We start from the raw sequence: 21612 nt of genomic DNA on the forward strand, positions 1-21612 counted from the left end.
ATCCATGGAGGTGAATAAGGAAGATACGTCCATGATTCATCAAAACCGGTTATTTTTGTGGAAGCTCTGAGTAGAAATCAAAATAACCAGAGAATTAGAATCGTGTTATGAAAGTGTGATGACCTTTCCTCGCTTTTGTTTTGCCTTTCTCACGTGACGATGTGTAGTGGTGTGTCCCGTTAAGCCAATCAACAAGCGGTACTTAAGTCATGTGACAATGACGTTCGTTGTAAACATTACTGATTCCAGTAACAGGATCAAGGATTGCTACAAGTACAAGATTGTAATCGTAACGTGACCATACAAAAATGTGCGAAGTCCACATTTATCAGAACATGCATCTCTAGACGAGAGTGTCACAGTCAAGACACACGACAGATCGCGTAGTGGTGGTGTTTATATTTTTTGTTAAATATGAATTTATCGTTTTCCGGCTGCGGTTTTCTAGGTATTTATCATGTCGGCGTGGCAAGTTGTTTCAGGGAACATGCCCCCGATCTGGTCGGTAAAGTAGCCGGTGCTTCTGCGGGAGGTTTGGCGGGCTGTGTCTTAGTCAGTGAAGACGTCGATTTAGGTAAGCGTATTACAATATTGTCTTTTATCGCCAGATTTTATGGCCAATAAGTTCAATTCCACCTTTTATAAATTCAACTAATAATAACGATATCAACATACGACTTTATTTTTTCGTTTTGTCGTAAATCATAAATTTACGCTTTGATATTTATGACATGTGAATGATCGACGTAGGCATATGGACTGCGAGTACCGATTCAGCGAATAGAAAATAAACTAAGAGTCGGAGTTTCATTTTAAATATATTTCTTGTCATGTTTAACACATAGATATATGGTAGTTTTCGCCTTGACATCCTCGTCATGGCCTCATCATGTACGTACACACTGTGGTTGGCAGAATGCCAACGACCTTTGTTGCTGGACAAGTAGTGCGATTGTTTCAGCAATTTGATTGGTCGCCGTGTGGGGCAAATGTAAGGTGTGGCTTTCCTGAGCCAATCGGTTGTTCATGTTGTTGCTGTGTCTCAGTTACTGGAGAGGTCGCCAAACTCTTTGAAGAGCATCGCGACTCGCAAGTAGATAAATGTGAGAAACTATTGTCACACATGCATTGTTAAGTCTCCAGTGATTGCAAAGAGGACAATGGGCAGATTGCACCACAGACAACTAAGAAGTACTGTTACAGTATATACTTGTCTGTGATTGCACTAATGTTATAAATGTTGATATAGCTTGGAACTCGTCTCGTCCAGACTAGACAAAATGTCTTCCATGTCGCATATTACAAGAGCCTTGGGAAAACGTGGTGGGCACTGAGGTTCAATGACATGAAGATATTTGTGTTGTGTGAGTGTGTGTGTGTGTGTGGGTGGGTGGGGGGGGGTGCTAACAGTGTGTGAACTAAGGGAAAATGACTACTGGTCATAAGGACCGACATGTAGCAAAAGCTGCTGGTCCTTACAGAAAACTGCTGTTCCATACTCAATGCAGTTCACATTCACGACCTGTATCTACATCAATTCCCCATCCCATACAGATCAGATGATTTGGAACTTTAATATGATACAACATATCTTTTGATACACTAAAATAAAAGATAGTACAACAAATTGTTTAATATCCACTCTTTATTTTATTATTTATAATATCTAATAATACAAAAAATAATTTGGAAGCAAGTTTGGGATTCGACAAATGGACCCTTAGAATTAAAAAATAAAGATAAAGTTGTACTTTATGATACCAGTACCACAGTAAAAAAAGCACAAACACAGAAGATAAAAACTTCAAAATCACAACAAACGCTACAATTATTGCAGCTACTTGGCAGACATAATTTACCCCGATGTTAAACTGGAAGCAAATGCTACAATCCCATTAAGTTAATGCAAACAGATGACAGCAAAGCAGATCTGAATCACTAACTGGATTTTCCAGTTAAATTACGCCTTACCTGAATAAAAATCGGACATTTTCCAACTCTGACCTTAATTATGGAGCCTTCAAGACCCAAGAAATGTTCAGAGGTATTTTGAAATGGGTAGGACACTGACATCTCACTCACGTTTTCAGCGTGATCTCATCTATTTGCGTTTGCCTATCAGTAATTGTAGTGTTTCATTACAATTCTGCCGATGCTAAAAGTAACACCTTTTAGCACCTTCTTACACCTGTACCCATATGGTGAATAACGCCACCAGCCTATGCTTTGGGGCTATGTGTAAATAAAACTTGTTTGTCTAAACTAAGCATCTTGCTGGAACTCGTTGACACCTCTCAATCCGATAATGGTCAGTAGTTGTACCTCACATCACAGACAAGAAACTGTGTTCCTTGTCTGTGCTCAGATGTTGTACCATGGCTCACAGTCCTGCTTGCAGACGGTGCACGCGTTTCGCTCAACACCGTCCTACGAAAAGTAACCGTCCTATAGCGAGTGCGAAAACAAAATACTTTCGCACCAATAACAAAATAATTACATATAATTTTTTTTATAAAGCTATCAAATATTAGCAATCGATCGAATATGTACTCATTTTACATCTTTTTGACGATAGTAGTCGCTGGTACGATCACAAAAGGTGTCGAAATCGGAACTTTTCCAGTTCCGACTGATTTCAAAGTCCCGCCTTACAAACTCCGCCACATTTGATCGGACGTCCGCTTGGGCATAAATTTTACGATTGAACTTGTGATTTCGGGATTTCTGGTCCTCCGGACTGGGACTAGTACTTTTGTAGCCAAGGCGAGGTAAAATTACTAAATAGTCGATTTATTGCTGATATTTGAACACAGATGCGTTAAATCTTTAGTTACTACTATACTAGCATTTCAGGTAAGCCCAGGTTTCACAACTGTCTCTTTGTAGGCGACTTACTCCGTATGCAAGCAGTGCGACATGGACCCTCAGACCACTAGTGGTCAACCGGTCTGAGATGGATCATAGACCCTACGAAATGGATGTAGCCTAGTAGAAATGTCTGTATTTGTGAACAGTAAGGAATGTCTCTCAGATAGACTGTGTCCATGACTGTACAATGTTGTGTCAATCAAGGCCTCTTCGCAGGTTTGTGAAAATGATGCTGGGGACTAATCTCCATTTCAAAAAGGGAAGTTTTTCTAACTGAAAAAGGTGTTTGTCCTGAATGTTCGATAACTTGCATTTCCGTCATTTTCTCGTCTCTGTTAATTTTAGCGACGAAGGGATATGATATTCCATAGAACGCCTTTTGTTTTATCAATTACAAACAATAGCATGTGAAGGGCGATATAATGTTGCCTTGTCCGAGAAACGGGAAGTACACTAGCTGTTTTCACTTCACTGCTCACACTTACATTGAAGAGCTATGTAGTCAGTAATCTTGGCTAGTCTATTCTATTGTCAAACAGAATTTTCCCTCAAATTCAACATCACTGTCAGAATATATTCGAGAAAGGTTTACAACGTTTAAACTTTATTCATCCTGGATCCAATAGCAAGTGTACATTCTTTGATCACGGATTTGCGAGTGCAAAACATTATAAAACTTAAAAGCACGGGACTGCAATTTTGTGTTCCTTGTCTGTGTAACCTCAGATCACTGAAAATATTCATTAGTGGTCTGAGTCTGAGTTGGAACACATCTCCGTTTATAGTGCTAGTTGTGTGTATTCACTAAGCCGTTTCAATATATTAATCATATGGATGTTTTATTTTCAACATCACGCAAACCATTGGCCTCTTTTCATGGTAGCGATTAGTCTATCTGCTAGACCTCGGATGTTCTTCCGATACAATACGACACACGACCGAACATCGCTATCGAGGATGGAACATCCAAGGCAAGCCCTCACTGCGAACTGCGTTCGCTTATAGTAATTAGTATCGAAAGAAAGCACGAACATCTAGCAGCAAGATTAGGTAGCGATTTGACAGACGCCAACAAAATCGAATTTTAGACTCTAATATTACTCTTCGCACGTACAGAGTACTTTTTATAGGATAATATCATAAAAAGTGAATCAGAGCAAGCATCTAACCTAGAGTCTAAAATCAGATTTTATCCGATAATGGATATTTGTGTAATGTCGCGTCTTCATGGGGTCAGGTGTAAAAAAGACGGGTCAAAGTTTGGAAATGTGCACTCAGAGAACTGCGACACAACTGCTGACAGAGAGTTCTCAAATCATATTTCAGAGCTAAGGTGGCTATTGTCCTGCGTGTTCATTATAAAGCGGCCAAGTTCGCGTCACAATTTGTAAAATAACGCTACGACATTATACTAAACAATAAAGAATAAATAAGCCTTTGAAGTTTCTGTGCTCCTACTATAAATACTTCCTATGAATCTGGCCACAGCTACTCATGTCCTAGTCTAGCTGCTAGACCTCAGGTGTTATTCCGAATTTACAATACGACAAGGATGGGCGTTCGCCGTCACAGCGAACTTCGTCGGGAGAAGCCCGAACGTCTAGCAGCAAGACAACCTCTTTCTATAGTGGTCTGAGCGCACCATGCATACAATGAAAAGATGGACAAGAAGATTATGCAAATACCCGACACTTCTTTATTTCTGTTGATATAGATGATGAGGCCAATTAACACATTTCTAACAGCTTAGCATATTAACTAACCTCGGATTTTCGAGGTTGGGAAGTTCTCAATTGGTCATACTTTAGCATCGGAGATAATTATAATGTTGCTTCCAGTTAAAATTGGAATGAAAAAAAGCACAGAAGAAAAAGTCCTTAAAATTACAACAAACACTACCTTTATTGCAGCTATCTGTCAAGCAGCTTGAAACAATCATCTTCTGTTCCTACTGGATTCTTTCTGCTGTTGGCATCTTTCTTAAGCTTGCTTTCTCTCTGTTTTGTCTTCTTCTTCGGAGGCTCATTGCCGCCTTCTAAGTATCGATCGCCACATACTTACAAATACAACATGGAACTATCTCAAATACATTAAAGGTTTTGTATACTTCTAACTGTAAACTTTACAGTGATTGTGGTGAAAAGATGCATGCGATGCGTAAAATGAGTCTGAATGTCTAAGACGTTCTGATTAGTCAAGACACATTAATAATTAGAGAAATTCAACCAATCATGTGATTTGTAACATAAATATACGCTGTATGCTTCACCATATGTAGAATTGATATCAACATTGACGACAACACTAGTGAGCTAGCTCTGATGCTTGACAGGTTAATTTCATGTAGGTAAAATTGGATATATTATTGAATAAATGTTATTATTTACTCCAGATTCCAATTGGTCATAAGGACCGACAAGTTTTTGTAATTCTGAAAAACTGTTGGTACGAACAGAACTCTGTCGGTCTCTCGGACCAATGGACCAGCGTTAATTTTGCACACTGGTTGCTAATAATGACAGTCTTCTTATTACATTATATTATCTTTTTCAGCAATAATAGAATATTTATTAATAAATTTTAATACAATCAAATAAATCAAACATTAGCGAAATTTAATGTAATTGGAATATTTCTGTTCAACATTTTTCAAAAATTTCTGGTGAGTTCGGTTTGGATACATCTAATCAATGCTTTTATTAGAAAGATAAATTTGTTGTTATCCAATGCAGAAATAAAGCAGGCCAGTTATCTGGACTGTCCTTCATTTTATGTGAACACACCGAATATGCATGTAGTTACTGTATGATTACAAGTTTAGTCATCTGATGGTTACATGACCAATTGCTATTTCTTGTCTGAGAACTACTGTTTAGTTCATTGGCAGTGTATCATTAGATCACATGACCCCATGGCATTCATATACACATTGTATGATAATAAGTCACATGACAAATGCGATCTATCGGTAGATTTGTTTTTACATCAAAATATAGAATTCTATATCTATTTGATAAACCAAGATGACTAAAAGACAAAACAAAATTAGTGAATACTTACTGTCATAGAATGAACCATTGCAAAATTATTGATATAGTTGTTTCTGTGCATGACAGCTGTTGTTAGTGAAGGGTTAGTTTTATAAAGCCATTAATGTCAACATTTTTATGTGTCTTACACTAGAATATGACGCATACAGGTCACATGACTTGTCTAATCCAATGTCAAGTCAAACAGGGTATCACATGACTTAATTTTGTTTGCAAACATAGATTCTTTTCTATTTATAATTCTGTTATAAACCTAAATTTGTACAAAGGTCAAGTTCAGACAATATTTTGTAACTTTTAAACGTAGATTGAGGGTAGTATCATGGATATTTCCTTCAGTGGTGCAGGATTTCTCATTGCATATCACGTTGGTGTTGCCATTTGTTTGAAGGAGCTAGCACCCAAAGTAGTTGGGAGAGTGGCAGGTGCATCTGCTGGCAGTATTGTTGGATGTATATTGCTTTGCGATGTCAATTTAGGTGAGTTACGTGCAGTAAGCATGAAGCGTACTGACCTAGCCGCTACTAACAAGTTTTCGGCCATCTTGGATATCAAGATACTTCTAACTGATTTGAATGCTGTCAGTTTGAGCGATAAAGGATGGTTATTTGTTACATTTAAGGTTATTGTTGTCATTGGTATAAGTTTGATTAATTTTTACTGAAATTGTGAATTTGACCGTTTTTCAAATCTGACCTCAGTCAATGCTAAGCTTTGTTTGAAGTGCGTAACTATTATATGACAACGCAACAGTCTCATGATAGTGCTGTTTGGCCGGTCTGCTCTTTATTATTATTTGCCAATCACAAAAACCTTGGAATTGATAGTATTCATGTTGATACATAAATAATTAACATAGATACTAAAGTATTGACGATGGAGCAAGGAAAAAAACAAAGACTAAAAGCCTGATGCTACAGATTAAAAATATTCCCGAATTTGAGAGTGGCCCCAGTTTTTGTGTATGATGAGTAGGGACTGCAATTTATAGTTATAGTGTTTTCAATCAATGCAGAATTCTAGTAATCATATCACAATGGCGCAGCTAAGGTCTTATCCACATGGTTTTCATACAACTTTGTCATCATAGGTGCGTATCACCACGGCCTTTGTTAGATCTCGCTATAGATACTACGTGTTTATGATGGCATTGCGTAGTTCATGATGTGTAGTGATTGGTAGGGGTGACCTTGTCATGAATATTAATATTGGATATTAACTATTATACCATGCACAAGCCAAGTTGAACAAAAAATATGGAATATATACTCTGGTTGATCTAAGTCACGACAACATGTGTCTACGTCACTGGTTCTACTGTGTTACGAATACCATTGGTATAATTATGTTATTCTTCAATATTTTTATATTTGATTTTTTTCAATATTTTCTTTATTCAGCCGGAAAATACTTGCGACCTGAGGTATGTCACTACACGTCTCTAGACTCATAGTGACAAGGCCCCTTAAGTCACTCATATTTTCCTTGGCTGAACAAAGAAAAATATTGGGGAATAACATCTAATTGCCGGGCATGCTGTGGGTATGTTGTTATTTTAGATATCGCAATTATTGGTTTCACATTGTTTAGAGATTTGATTAGACTGTAAGATACGTCATGGTAGCGGTTGGCCGATGTGTGAGGGTGCCCTGTCATGGCGTACCTTACAGACTAAGACTTGATATGGCAATGAAATGACAGATTTGCATCGGCAGTGACGAAGATAATCAGACCTTGTTATAGATATTAATGTTTAGTGGTTGTGTCATTAATCGTGTTTCTGTTATGATAGTTATGATAACATTGATTTGATAGAGAGCAAAACAAATGTGGCCTTGTTATTGATATTAATGTTAAGGCTTTATGGATGTTATTATGGAATTATCAGTTATTAGTCATGTTATTGATATGATGGAATGACATTGGTTTGTCTTGATAATTGCATAACTGTTTAACACCCGTTGTTCGATTGTTGTGATGTCATTACTCATGAATGATTAATACCCATATCCCTTATGCCACATCCATAGGTTTTTCATCGCACCAGCAGAAAAATGTGCTCTCACTTGCAAAAATGGTGCAGTGTTCTTGCCAGGCTGGGAAATTGTGGTATTCTTGCTTATTTTCAAATTATGGCGTGGTTTGTTTATGTTCGCGCAAATATTGTTGCATTAGAATTTGTGTATTACAACCCATAACACCAAAGTAAAGTGTTTCTGTATGTACCACAATTGTTTATAGCAGCAATATCAAGTGTAAAAGTATACTGTGTTTCATTTGCCAGGTCACCACATCAGAAAGGCCACATGCTAGGCTTGTAAATAAACCAATTGAAACAGTATACTTTTACACTTGATGTGAATGTTATAAACAAGTGTAGCACATAGAGAAAGTGCTTTACTTCAATATTACTAATTGTAACCTGAATGTTGTAAATAAGTGTAGCTCAGAGAAAGTGCTTTACTTCAATGTTACTAGTTGTAAATGTAAACCCATCATTGTATCGTTAGCACCAGTTGTGAGTTTAGTGACATGCAAACATATTTCATTAATTCACAAGATGAAACCTTAAAAATAAGGCATTGATGATTACATTTTTTTTCATTCACATGACATTAGCAAATAATGATTATGATAATTATGATTAATAATGAGGTTTATTGTCAGAAATGATAAACCTACAACATATTATTATCTTATTTACATAAAATTACAATTGTACTATAATGTAACAAATTTTACAAATTAATGTCAGAAGTAGATAATGAAACAATGGAACTCTGGGACAAAGATTTTCTGGAATAGAAGTCACAAAATTGTTAAATCATCTAGTCAAATGTCTAAAGCTCAATGTGTACATGTATCCATGTGAAGATAGCAATTTTATCCGAGTCTCATGACTGCAAATTTGATTGGTTTATCTGAGTCTGATAACAAATTTGATTAGTTAATCTGTGTCTGCTTATAAATTCCAATGTCATGGAAAATCACAAGGCTGAACATGTGGAATACTGTATCTTTTGTAGTTGCTATCATGGTTGTTGCTATGGTATGGTAGTTGCTATGGTATGTCTATTTTGGTAATCGCAGTTGGAGATAATGAAGACAAACAAAATAATTGTACAGGGCAATGTACAGCTGTCAGCCTTCGAAATAATATATTGTGGTTGGAGTTGGTTGACTCTGTAAACATATTGTGCTGCTGTACCTATATTGGCAACTGTAATCTAGAACATTTGACCAACACACACACACACTCACGCACACACGCACGCATGCACGCACGCATGCACACACACACACACACACACACACACACACACACACACACACACACACACACACACACACACACACACACACACACCTGCCATGTAACAGTCATGTTGTTACCATGTGCAGTAGTATACCATATATTGTATTAACTACGTACATGTACATTTTGAGGTATACAACATGAAATATTCTGTCTTGTACCAGAAACCTCAATGACTACATATCGATGGAAGAATAAGAAACATGTACTATTTAGTTTGGGGCATTGCATGTATAGAAGTTATACAAAACACACATTGATTTTCCTCCTTTGTACAATATTGATGACATATGACAGTAATGATTCCTAGCAAGTGAACTCAACCAACATTAAGAAGGTCGCTTCAACATGAATTTGATTTTATTAAAAGACAGGAATGTAGTTCAAAGTGAGAAAAAAGTGTAAAAATAATTAGAACGTAACCAACAAAATGAGAACATAACGATTCCGATGAACTGAGACTACAGAAATAGTTCACTGGTAATATAATCAGGTTATGTTAATTTATTATGCTAATTAGTTTCATCAGGCAATTAATTTCATTAATTTAAGTGGTATAAAAAGTGATATACTCTTGATCAATAAAGAAAATATTTGGGAAAATATCAATCAACAATCAATCAATAATTGTTCTCTATATATATCTAAACTCAATCAAGAAAATTCTTTTACTTATAAAGTTATAATTTATATACTAATAACATTAGCCTATTTAATTGTAGTCTTCTGTAATATCATTTATTACACTTCAAATAAAATTGTCAATTTTCTATACAGTTGTAATAAAATTATATCCAATCTAATCTAATGTAATCTAATCTAATCTAATCTAATCTAAAAAAAAATTACCTACACAAGCTAAAATTTATGGTAAATTCTATAAAAATACTATCAGTTGTGAATATTTTTATTCCAATGAACCAATTATACCAATACAAGTTGTGAAGGGGGAACAGCTGGAAATATAGCCTGTATCTCTTAATTAGTTATAATTGTTTTCATTTTCTTTGTTCTGGAACAATATTTGATCAGTGTAATATTTTTGTATTTTCTTTTCATCACAGGTGAATGTACAGAAGATGTTTTGGAAATTGTCATTAGAGCTCGTTCCCGTGCTTTAGGACCACTTCATCCAAGTTTTAATGTTTCTAAAATTCTACAAGATGGTTTACGTAAAGTTTTACCAAAAGATGCACATCTTAAAGCCAGTGGACGTTTATTTATATCGTTAACAAGATTGTCTGATGGCGCTAATGTTATGATGTCTGAGTTTGAAACCAGGGAAGATTTAATTCAGGTAAGTCAATTAATTTCTGTTGTTATTCAGGGTTTTTTCTAAGGTTGGGGAATCCTGATAACAGAAAGGGGAAATCTGGTAAAGCTGGCCAATACATTGTACCATAATTTTGGTAAGGAACCCCGGTAAAATGACAGGGGAACTCGGGTAGATTTTACCTACTTACCACCCTTAACAAAAGCACTGGTGGGGAACCCCGGTAAAATGACAGGGGAACTCGGGTAGATTTTACCTACTTACCACCCTTAGCAAAAACACTGGTAGGGAACCCCGGTAAAATGACTTGGGAACTGTGGTAGATTTTACCTACTTACCACCCTTAGCAAAAACACTGGTAGGGAACCCCGGTAAAATGACTTGGGAACTGTGGTAGATTTTACCTACTTACCGCCCTTAGCAAAAACACTGGAAGGAACCCCAGTGAAATGACTTGGGAACTCAGGTAGATTTTACCTACTTACCACCCTTAACAAAAACACTGGTAGGGAACCCTGGTGAAATGACTAGGGAATTCACTCAGGTAGATTTTATCTGCTTACTGCCCTTAGTTTAGTTTAGTTTAGTTTAGTTTAGTTTATTTCAATAAAACAACAGACTTACAGTACAGATATACATTGTCAAATAAAAACTGGTACAAATTGTTGAATTACTTGGGTAACCCACAAAGTCAAAGACTTCACAACAACTCTGTTATTAGAAACATTGCAGAACGTCTCTGGCATTGCTTGTAACTACACAACATTGACTCTTAACTACAAAACCATTTACCAGTGGTAAGGCTTTGAAATACACTACAATGTGTCTTTGACAGACAGTTTGTATCAGTTGAAGAAAGGTAATCAGTTGTATTATATAATGGTGATACATTGTACCACTTTATTCCATGTGGACTGACATGACATTTGAAGACAATGATAAGTGTTTATAGCTGATTGTAAATGATAAACAGATTTTCTAGTGAGTCACTACTTAGTATAAAGGAATAAAGAAACACCAAATTATAGTGTACATGTCTCAAGAAGTGTGGAGCTGTGTGTCAGTAGCATAGCAATATTAATATGGCTTAGATGGTCTGTGTGTACAGACAATGCTCCAAGTGTATCAAAAACAATGTTGAAATATTCAAGTGTATGCCATTTAGTTGAAGTGTTATCAAGAAGATTAAAAGCTAGATAAGTTCTGCAATGTAATCATTTCGGAAGAATTGGAATATGTAAATTACATGTGAGCTTTTAGATTTCTATACACAATGGTGTATTTTAATTGTTAATTTTCATTCATCATACACATATAGTCTAGTCCCTGTATGGTATCATGACCACGTTGTCATCCACATGATCCAAACTATACATGTGTGTAGTCTGGTCCCTGTATGGTATTGTTACGACCACGTTGCCATCCTACCCGGTACATGTGTTGTACTTTTGATATTATTCATGTACATTTGGCAAAATGTGGTAAGACTTGTGAATTGATTTAAGGATTTTAATACATTTCTATAGTGCAGTTTAGGGTGTTACTTTTCATATTTGTTGGAGTAACTATATTAAATGTTTTCTTCAAGTAGTCATTCTCATCTTTTCTGTAGCATAGTTTCATTTTACTTGTACAACTAATCATACCAAGGAACCCATCCAGTTCAAGATGCTAATAGATCATTCTCTTTGATATCAAGCTAGACAAATGTAGTAAATTATAATTACTTTGATAAAATAATGAGATAATATTGTAGCCCAGAGACTTGTCTTGGTGTTACTGTCGCAAGACGTTCTCTACACCCATAGACTTGTCTTGGTGTTGCTATCTCAAGAACACACCAAGCCATGGCAGATCTTGCACAGAAATCTGTTGTACATTTGAAATTATCACCAACATCTTTGCTTAAATAAAGACCAAGAGCTGTGCAGAAATTACCACCAAGAGCTGTGCTAAAATTACTACCAACATCTTTGCTAAAATTATCATGAACATCTTTGCTAAATTACTACCAACAGCTGTGCTAAAATTACTACCAACAATTGTACTGAAATTACCACCAACCGCTTTGCTATAATTACTACCAAAAACTCCTGTGCCAAAATTACCAACAGCTTTGCCAAGAGCTGTGCTGAAATTACCACCAAGAGTTGTGTTGAAATATTACCACCAACACTTTGCTAAAATTACTACCAGCAGCTGTGCTGAAATATTACCCCTGCTAAAATCAAAGTGTGGTGTGGTGTGGTGTGGTGTGGTGTGGTGTAAGTGTCTAGTCTGGGCTAATGATAGTCATGTTAGTGGTACAGTGTTTATCTGACCTCTTACCTACATTTTGTGTTCAGTATAACAATGTATGTACTTCGAAGTTTGATATTGATTGGCAAAGTTAGTTTAGTGAATACCAATTAGCATATAACTGTCTCAAGTCTTATGTAAGAATCACTGACATGGACAATACACACAGTACAGTGCTGATATCTAAAGGCTATTGCAAAATCAAATGTAATGCCACATGCAGTAACATGTGACTGACCAATTCACCCCTACCACATTGGATCCCCCCCTCCCCACGTACACTGCTGCACACAGACTGCTATGGCTTCTGAATTGTCAGTTTTAATAATTAATGTTTCCTTTGTTTCCAAGGACCCACATTCCAAGGGTCCTTAATGACCATGTATTGACTTCAGAACGATCCTAAACTTAATCATTTTGGCATTTTCCTCCCCTCCCCCTCTTTTTTCCTGCCAAATCCCCTTTGTTATACCCCCTCTGTATTCCAAAGCCTAGAAACCTCAGTGAAACATAAACTGATAGTACATGTGTTCAATTTGGTTTCTTCAGGTTTTGTTTAGGTGGAAAAAAAATAATTGTGTATGTCCGACAACATGACCTCAAAAAATAGGGTAGTTAGGTCAGGATTTTATTTTATTTCATTTTACTTTATCTTCTTATTTGCTTTTATTTTTGAAAAATATTGCTTCAACTCAAAATCAAACGAAATGTCGGTCAGAATACCCCTTCTGTGATAGTTTGATGAAATATGTACAGACATCACTGGGGAAAAGAAAACAGACGTGCATGAAGGTCAAGAAGACAAAGAATTTCTTATCTTTTAAAAAAATGTTATGGGTTGGCGGCTTAAACTAGGGGCGGTCTGGTTATCAGAAACCCATTTAAAAAAATATTTTTAGTGGTATACATTTTGTGAAATTTTCAGTTAATTTCTTGGGAGGACATTGTCATCATCAAACATACTAGCTATAGTTCTCAGATCAGTTTGTTTAGAAACAGTGCAATCTATCATAGAGTGAACAAGACTAACAATTTACAGTTGAAAGCTGTCAGTTTAGGCCTAATAAAAAAAATTGTGTGGGTCTGGTTACACTCAATTTTATTTATTTATTTATTTTTTCATGTGTAAGTGACTAGTTCAGGTTTTCCATTGTTTTCCACATGTTCTCTGTGTTGTTATTTCTTCCTATCAGATGCACAGCCATTACAGATTGGAAGAACAGTTTTAGAGTGTCTTTTTAACTTGATGTCAGTTTCTGCATCCACTATTTCTAGTGACACTTCACAATTTTTTGTGATTTTATTTTTTTCTCAAATGCGTAAAAAAAAAGTTTAGGGGCGGCAGTGAAAAGCTAGGTGGGGTCAGGTAACCAGAACCAAACAGTTATTTTATTTTTGGCCTTATCAAACTACTATGTGTATTGGTTAAAGTTTAGTACTCAGTGTTTTCAGAACTATTCATTTATTAAATGTATGCATGTAAATTGATATATCTGTGTTTTTTCTCTCCTAGGTATTATTATGCAGTGCATTTGTACCTTTCTATTCAGGGTTGATACCACCATCATACAAAGGAGTGGTAAGTCTATATTGATATTTACACTATCAATGAATGGCCTAAAGTTTAACCTTGAACTTCAACTTTCATCTGGCCTCCTTCAAATCAAGGAATTTGTTTGTTTTAATGAACATGACCTTTTTTCGTATGTTCATTTATTTGTCTACATTAGGAGTAAGGTTACATTTAGTTTTAAAGACATGCTATGAATAGTATATGTGTCAGGGTTATATACCGGTAGTGTTATACCTACCCTTACCTCCCCTCCCTTACCCTACTCTTCACTAACCTACCCTCCTTCCTTGATCATTTTAACCAGATTGTAACAGACTGCCGACTCACATTCACATACACATACACGTACACATACGCATACATATATGTACATACATACACACACACACACATACACATACACATACACACATCATATATACATTGTAGATACATACAATACACATACAGAATGAATAAACACAGAATATAAATTCTCCAAAAACACTTGTTTACATCCCTACATTGTAGTCTATTTGCTGTCTTATTCAGCATTAATTTCATGATATGTTTTGTTCTATTCTACAGCGTTATGTAGATGGAGGTCTAAGTGATAATCTACCAGCATTCAGTGGTAACGACCCAACAATTACAGTATCTCCATTCTCTGGAGAGAGTGATATCTGTCCCCCATCAGATGATACTAGTAACTATCTACACATGTCACTAGCTAACACTAGTATACAGCTAACACCAACCAATCTGTACAGACTGTCTAGGGCTCTCTTTCCTCCAGAACCTGAAATTATGACAAAGATGTGCCGACAAGGGTTTGAGGATGCACTCAAGTTTTTAAAACAGAGAGGTTGGTAATTGTTTGTTAATATCAGTGTTTTGAATTTAAGTACAAATAGTTGCGACATTTGGCTTTCTAAATAAAGATGTGATTCACGTGAGAATACTTTTGGATGTCATTCATGGAAAATCACATGACACATTTTCTGACTTCAAATCAGGCGTTTACATCTCAGTATAAGCTGGAACAAACGCGTTAGTTTGAAATTATGACTGAGTGAAGTCGATTTGACCTCTGATCCATCATTACTATGTCATGTGATCAAACGCAGCCAATCCTATCTCTTGTATTTTCTTTTTGGTTTTTTTACTTTAGCTGTAACCAACAAATTAGTGTGAGACCACTGAGTGAACTCAATTTGACCTCCTACCATGTCATGTGATCAAAAGCAACCAATCCCATTATCCAATAAGATCCAAAGCACCAATCCCATGATTCCTTCTGTTTTCTTTTAGGTCTTGTAAGTTGTAACAGACATATTAGTTTGAGGTCACTGAGTGAGGTCAATTTGACCTCTGACCCAGCAGTGTCAGATGATGAGGATGATGAAGACTATCTTTTAGAAGAAATGCAACAATGTACGGATTGTAAGGAAAGGAAGGAAGAAGTTGCGTTGATTGATAATCTACCTCAACCAGTATTAGAAGGTAAGACTTGAATACTTGGGACGGATTTTATGTTTTCACCCTTGTTTGTTGGTCTGTCTCTCAATGTCTCTGTAAACCTGTCTGTGTCTCTGTAAACCTGTCTCTCAATCTGTAAGTTTATCTCTGTATCTATGCCTATGTCTCTGTAAGTCTGTCTGTGTCTCTAAGTCTGTCTGTCTGTTTGTCTGTCTGTGTCTGTCTGTCTGTCTGTTTATTTCTAAATCTGTAAGTCTGTTTGCCTGTCTGAATCTGCAAGTCTGTCTGTCTGTCTGTCTGTCTAAGTCTGTCTCTGTCTGTCTGTCTGTCTGTCTGTCTGTCTGTCTGTCTGTGTCTGTTTTTTTCTAAATCTGTCTGTCTGTCTGTCTGTCTGTCTGTCTGAATCTGCAAGTCTAAGTCTGTCTCTGTCTGTCTGTCTGTCTGTTTTTTTCTAAATCTGTAAGCCTGTCTGTCTGTCTGTCTGAATCTGCAAGTCTAAGTCTGTCTCTGTCTGTCTGTCTGTCTGTCTGTCTGTCTGTTTTTTTCTAAATCTGTAAGTCTGTCTGTCTGAATTTGCAAGTCTAAGTCTGTCTCTGTCTGTCTGTCTGTCTGACTGACTCTGTCTGTGTTTGTTTATTCATGAACAGGATATGTCAACAAGTTATGTATGGATTTAGACGAAACTTTATGGAAAGATTATCAATCAGACATGGATAAATTGACTAGAATTGGATTAAGATCAGATTATGGATTTTATGAAGATCTAAGTGAAGTTAATAAAACTTTCTAATAAAAGATCCTAATGTTGACATGTTGTTATTTTGACAGCTCTTCATGCTGCCAGTAAGTCAGGCAATAACAGTACACTATCATGGATGATATCCTATGCTACACTGCCGTATACTCTGCCATTACAAGTTGCATACAACTTTTTAGCAAGGTAAGACATATAGATATATTCATAAGTCAACCTTTCTGTTCTATTTTGACCACCTAGCTTGAGATAAATACTATTACAGGTACAGAGAATAAGTCAACCTTTCTCTTCTATTTTGACCACCAAGCTTGAGATAAATACTATTACAGGTACAGAGAATAAGTCAACCTTCTTGTTCTATTTTGACCACCTAGCTTGAGATAAATACTATTACAGGTACAGAGAATAAGTCAACCTTCTTGTTCTATTTTGACTACCTAGCTTGAGATAAAATACTATTGCAGGTACTGAGAATAAGTCAACCTTCTTGTTCTATTTTGACCCTCTAACATGAGGTAAAATACTATTACAGGTACTTAGAATAAGTCAACCTTCTTGTTCTATTTTGACCCTCTAGCATGAGGTAAAATACTATTACAGGTACTTAGAATAAGTCAACCTTCTTGTTCTATTTTGACCACCTAGCTTGAGATAAATGCTATCACAGGAACTGAGAATAAGTCAACCTTCTTGTTCTATTTTGACCACCTAGCTTGAGATAAAATACTATTACTGGTACTGAGAATAAGTCAACCTTCTTGTTCTATTTTGACCCACCTAGCTTGAGATAAAATGCTATTACAGGTACTGAAAATAAGTCAACCTTCTTGTTCTATTTTTTAACCACCTAGCCTGAGATAATATGCTATTACAGGTACTTAGAATAAGTCAAAATTTGTGTTCTATTTTGGCCACCTAGCTTGAGATAAAATGCTATCACAGGTACTGAGACTAAGTCAACCTTCTTGTTCTATTTTGACCACCTAACTTGAGATAAATACCGATATGATATAATATGGTGCAATGTGATACAGTATGATAAGATAGGATACAATATGGTACAATACAATATAATATGGTATTGTGACAATATAACACAATGCAATACAATACAATACGACACAGTATGATACATCATTTTATTTTAATCATAAATTTGGTTTCTGTTTCTAATGCACTATTTCTTATTATCATAACAGGTTTATTGATTGGTTGCCATATTTACCAGAAGACTTTCAAGCCTTTGTTTACTTTGTATGGAATGTTGCCAAGTACATTGTTCATCATATTGAGAGTGGAAGACATGACTATAGTGCAAGGTAAGAAGGCTTTCTTTGATTAAAGGGACACAGTCTGTAACTTGATTAGTTTTGAATAATGGGGCCACAGTCTGTAACTTGATGGATTTTAATTAAAGGGACATAGTCTTTAAGCACATGCAAATACCCGAGTATCCACATTGGAACCCATTAATCATGGAGTTAGACAATTTTGCAAAATATTATTCAGAATCTGTGATTTCATGTGTATGTGAATTGATTGTGTGATAATTTGATACATTATTTTCGGTATTGCATTACAGTGCAAATATCACTGTTGTGCTGACACATTTTGCCCTTGGGAAACAGTCTGTGTTGGGGTGACTTACAGAATAAACATGTGCAGATAATTATGTAATAATGAAAGCATTGATTGAGATATTTTCTCTGTCCTTCTTTGTAGGTTTAGCTGTCAGCTAGCAATCACAGAAAGTCAAATCATGGAAGACCAACGCTATGCTGACATCACTGTGGAAGAGAGAGATAACCGTTTACATTTACAGTTTGCAATGGGAATTAAGAATGACCAGAGGAAACCAAGGAGAGTCCAATGGCAAATAGGAGGTGTTGATTTTAACTCATCTGAAGAAGAAGTGTGTGATTTAAGTGATGAAAATGACAATGGTTTACTTATGTCAAACATTGATTTGAAAAGACGTGTTAGTCAGGAACTAGACGTCAAAGCAAATTACGAAATGGAGAATATCCGAAGATCACATCATTTACATCAGACCACTATTGATTCCCATTGATATCAGATGCCGTGGTAGATGTAGGATAATCTGCAGTAGATGTAATGATGATATCAGGAACTATAGGCTAGCATAGTCATGTAAAGATAACCTATGTGATAGATTTTAAACTGTCATTCAATTACCTTTGAGTTTCTTTATGGTACATGTACATCAATTTGCTGACTGTGTTACTTTATAAGAACATAATACATAGATTTGTAAACATGAATGCCTTGTCAAAAGTCACAATATGTTCATAAGTAAAAGTGGAAAAAAGAAAACATCAAGTCATGAACATGTACTTAGTAATAGTTAATACATTGTACAAATAACGCAGTGTACCAGTCTCAATACTACATAACATTTAGACACTGACAAACTAGTTGAACTCGGGAAAATATTCAAGTATTGGATAAATTATAATTTACAAGTCGTCCATCTCAGGATACTGCCTTTTATATAATAACTAATTTTATTGTTGAAAATTACTTTATATCCTGAATTCTGAATATAAAACGATACTTGCCTACAATATATTTTAGGAAGTAAAGTACGTTACTATGTACCTAGTATTACTTCTATTGTAATCCAATGGAGATCACACGCACATCAAACCGTGCAATAATTTTCTGTATCACACACTGGCATACTTTGCCCTAGTCTGTAAGGTACGTCATGATAGGGCGCCCTCACACATCGGCCAACCTTCCCACATCTGTATCGAATTGCACTCTTCCAATCACAGGCACGTACACAATATAAGGCGTTCAAATGAACATGACGTCAGATTTGAGAGGAGGCCAGTGAGGGCGGAATGTCACGACGTATCTTACAGTCTAACTCTGCCCAAATATGGCAAGTGATGCACTCATTGATATCTGTTGCCATAGTGATTTGGCCTGTATTTTCTCTCTGTCACTGTACAATTTTATGCAAAATAATGTTTCACTGTCAATTTATATGGTTTTGTGATTCAAATGATGTTTCCACGTCAGTAGGCATGGTAACCGTATATGATAAAACCTTTACAGCCAAGATAAAGGTTTTTGTTGCTGACCTCGATAGTACAGATTACTGGCCCTCCTAAGTCAGGCTCTGTCATCGTACAATCTTGGGGTACAAAGCCAAGTTGATGAAGATTAAAATTTGCATACTGATTTGCATATTGAAGAGTATTTTAAAAACAGTGATCCATTTTTAGAGAGAATGATGTAAAGTTACAATTATCAGGGTTTTAAAAGCTTTGATCTTTATTACTATACCAACTTAATGGTAGATTTTTACAAAATATATGAACTTAGTATTCATCTGTATGCCTTCAACACCAAGAACAAAAATAAATTCTTGTCTGTTGAGAAAATTTCTTAAAATCTACATATAAATACTTTCATTCAGGAAATATTGTCAAATTATGACTTTTTTGTTTTTTAAGAAATTTAAAATTTATAATATAATTTACATTTTTGAAAAGAGAAATTTAATTTATTATTTGTGTTATAGATATGCTGTGATATGGTATTATACATATGATGTGGATATCATGAATCTGATATGATAATTATGTGATATATGATATGGTATGAGATAAAATATATTATATGGTGCCGTTGATATGATATGAAACAATATATATGATATGGTATGATATATGATATGATACGATACAATATATGCTACAACATAATACATGATACGATATATGATATGGTATGATATGATATGATCAAATATATGATATACATGATATATGATATGGTATGGTATGATACGATACAATACGATATATGATATATAATATATATGGTATGATATGATGCAATATATTATATACAATATTATGACACTATATGATATACAATATGATATTATATGATACAATATATGATATGGTATGATATATGATATGATATGATATATATGATATGATATATGATCTAATATATGACATACATGATATATGATATGGTTTGGTATGATACGATACAATACAGTATATATGATATATAATATACATGATATGATATGATGCAATATATTATGTACAATATTATGACACACTATATGATATACAATATATGATGAACATTGAATTGTCAATCAAACTTCCTATCATCTGTAATGCCAATTTTGCCAACACTTAATCTCCTCTTTTGACAAAAACAGTTGAAACAAATTAAATTCTTGGTACCTGAAATAGAACATTACTGCCTAGGAACCTCATCAAATAATGGACATTTGATTTCTTGGTCGACACCATAACTTCAGCTCCACACATTTCACATGCATTCTTATATGTGTGTGTACGTGAGAATAAGTCAACCTTCTTGATCTATTTGGACTCTCTAGCATGAGGTAAAATGCTATTGCAGGTACTGAGAATTGGAATGAATGTATATGAAAGGACGGTCATAGGTCAAAATGTGTGTCTTAGGTTGACGCATTCAATTCTGTCATTTACCGTATTTGAACTAGAAGGCAGTGTTTTGTCAATTTTAATCCACTCAGATTTACCTGTAAATAAAATATGGAACAGTTTGTCTAAGTGTTAAAATGACTGGTTGATTAGTAAATGGAGTGTGAAGTGATTGGTTGATGAGAAAATGGAGTGAATTGATTGGTTGATGAGAACATGAAGTGTGAAATGATTGGTTGATGAGAAAATGGAGTGACATGATTGGTTGATGAGCACATGGAGTGTGAAATGATTGGTTGATGAGAACATGGAAAGTGAAATGATTGGTTGATGAGAACATGGAGTGTGAAATGATTAGTTGAGAAAATGGAGTGACATGATTGGTTGATGAGAACATGAAGTGAAATCGTTGGGTGATGAGAACATGAAGTGTGAAATGATTGGGTGGGAAAATGGGGAGCGAAATGATTGGTAACTACACACTTAAAAACAGTGTACAAGAAGATACCGGTGGGGATTGGTGACAGAAAATGACTAAAAAAAAGCTGAAGTT

The 21612-nt window shown here is 35.4% G+C and overlaps 1 protein-coding gene across 1 annotated transcript; it reads left to right on the forward strand.

Annotated features, from left to right (window-relative positions):
- Positions 1-255: 255 nt before the first annotated feature.
- On the forward strand, positions 256-21172 carry LOC144448377 (patatin-like phospholipase domain-containing protein 2). The gene is made up of 8 exons (XM_078138599.1): positions 256-574; positions 10299-10531; positions 14319-14384; positions 14946-15222; positions 15669-15860; positions 16665-16776; positions 17793-17912; positions 18316-21172. The coding sequence occupies exons 1-8, from the start codon at positions 415-417 to the stop codon at positions 18662-18664; spliced, it is 1509 nt and encodes a 502-aa protein (XP_077994725.1). The 5' UTR covers positions 256-414; the 3' UTR covers positions 18665-21172.
- The last annotated feature ends 440 nt before the right edge of the window (positions 21173-21612 follow it).

This window comes from Glandiceps talaboti, chromosome 17, assembly GCF_964340395.1.
Source record: "Glandiceps talaboti chromosome 17, keGlaTala1.1, whole genome shotgun sequence".
Classification (NCBI taxonomy): Eukaryota; Metazoa; Hemichordata; class Enteropneusta; family Spengelidae; genus Glandiceps; species Glandiceps talaboti.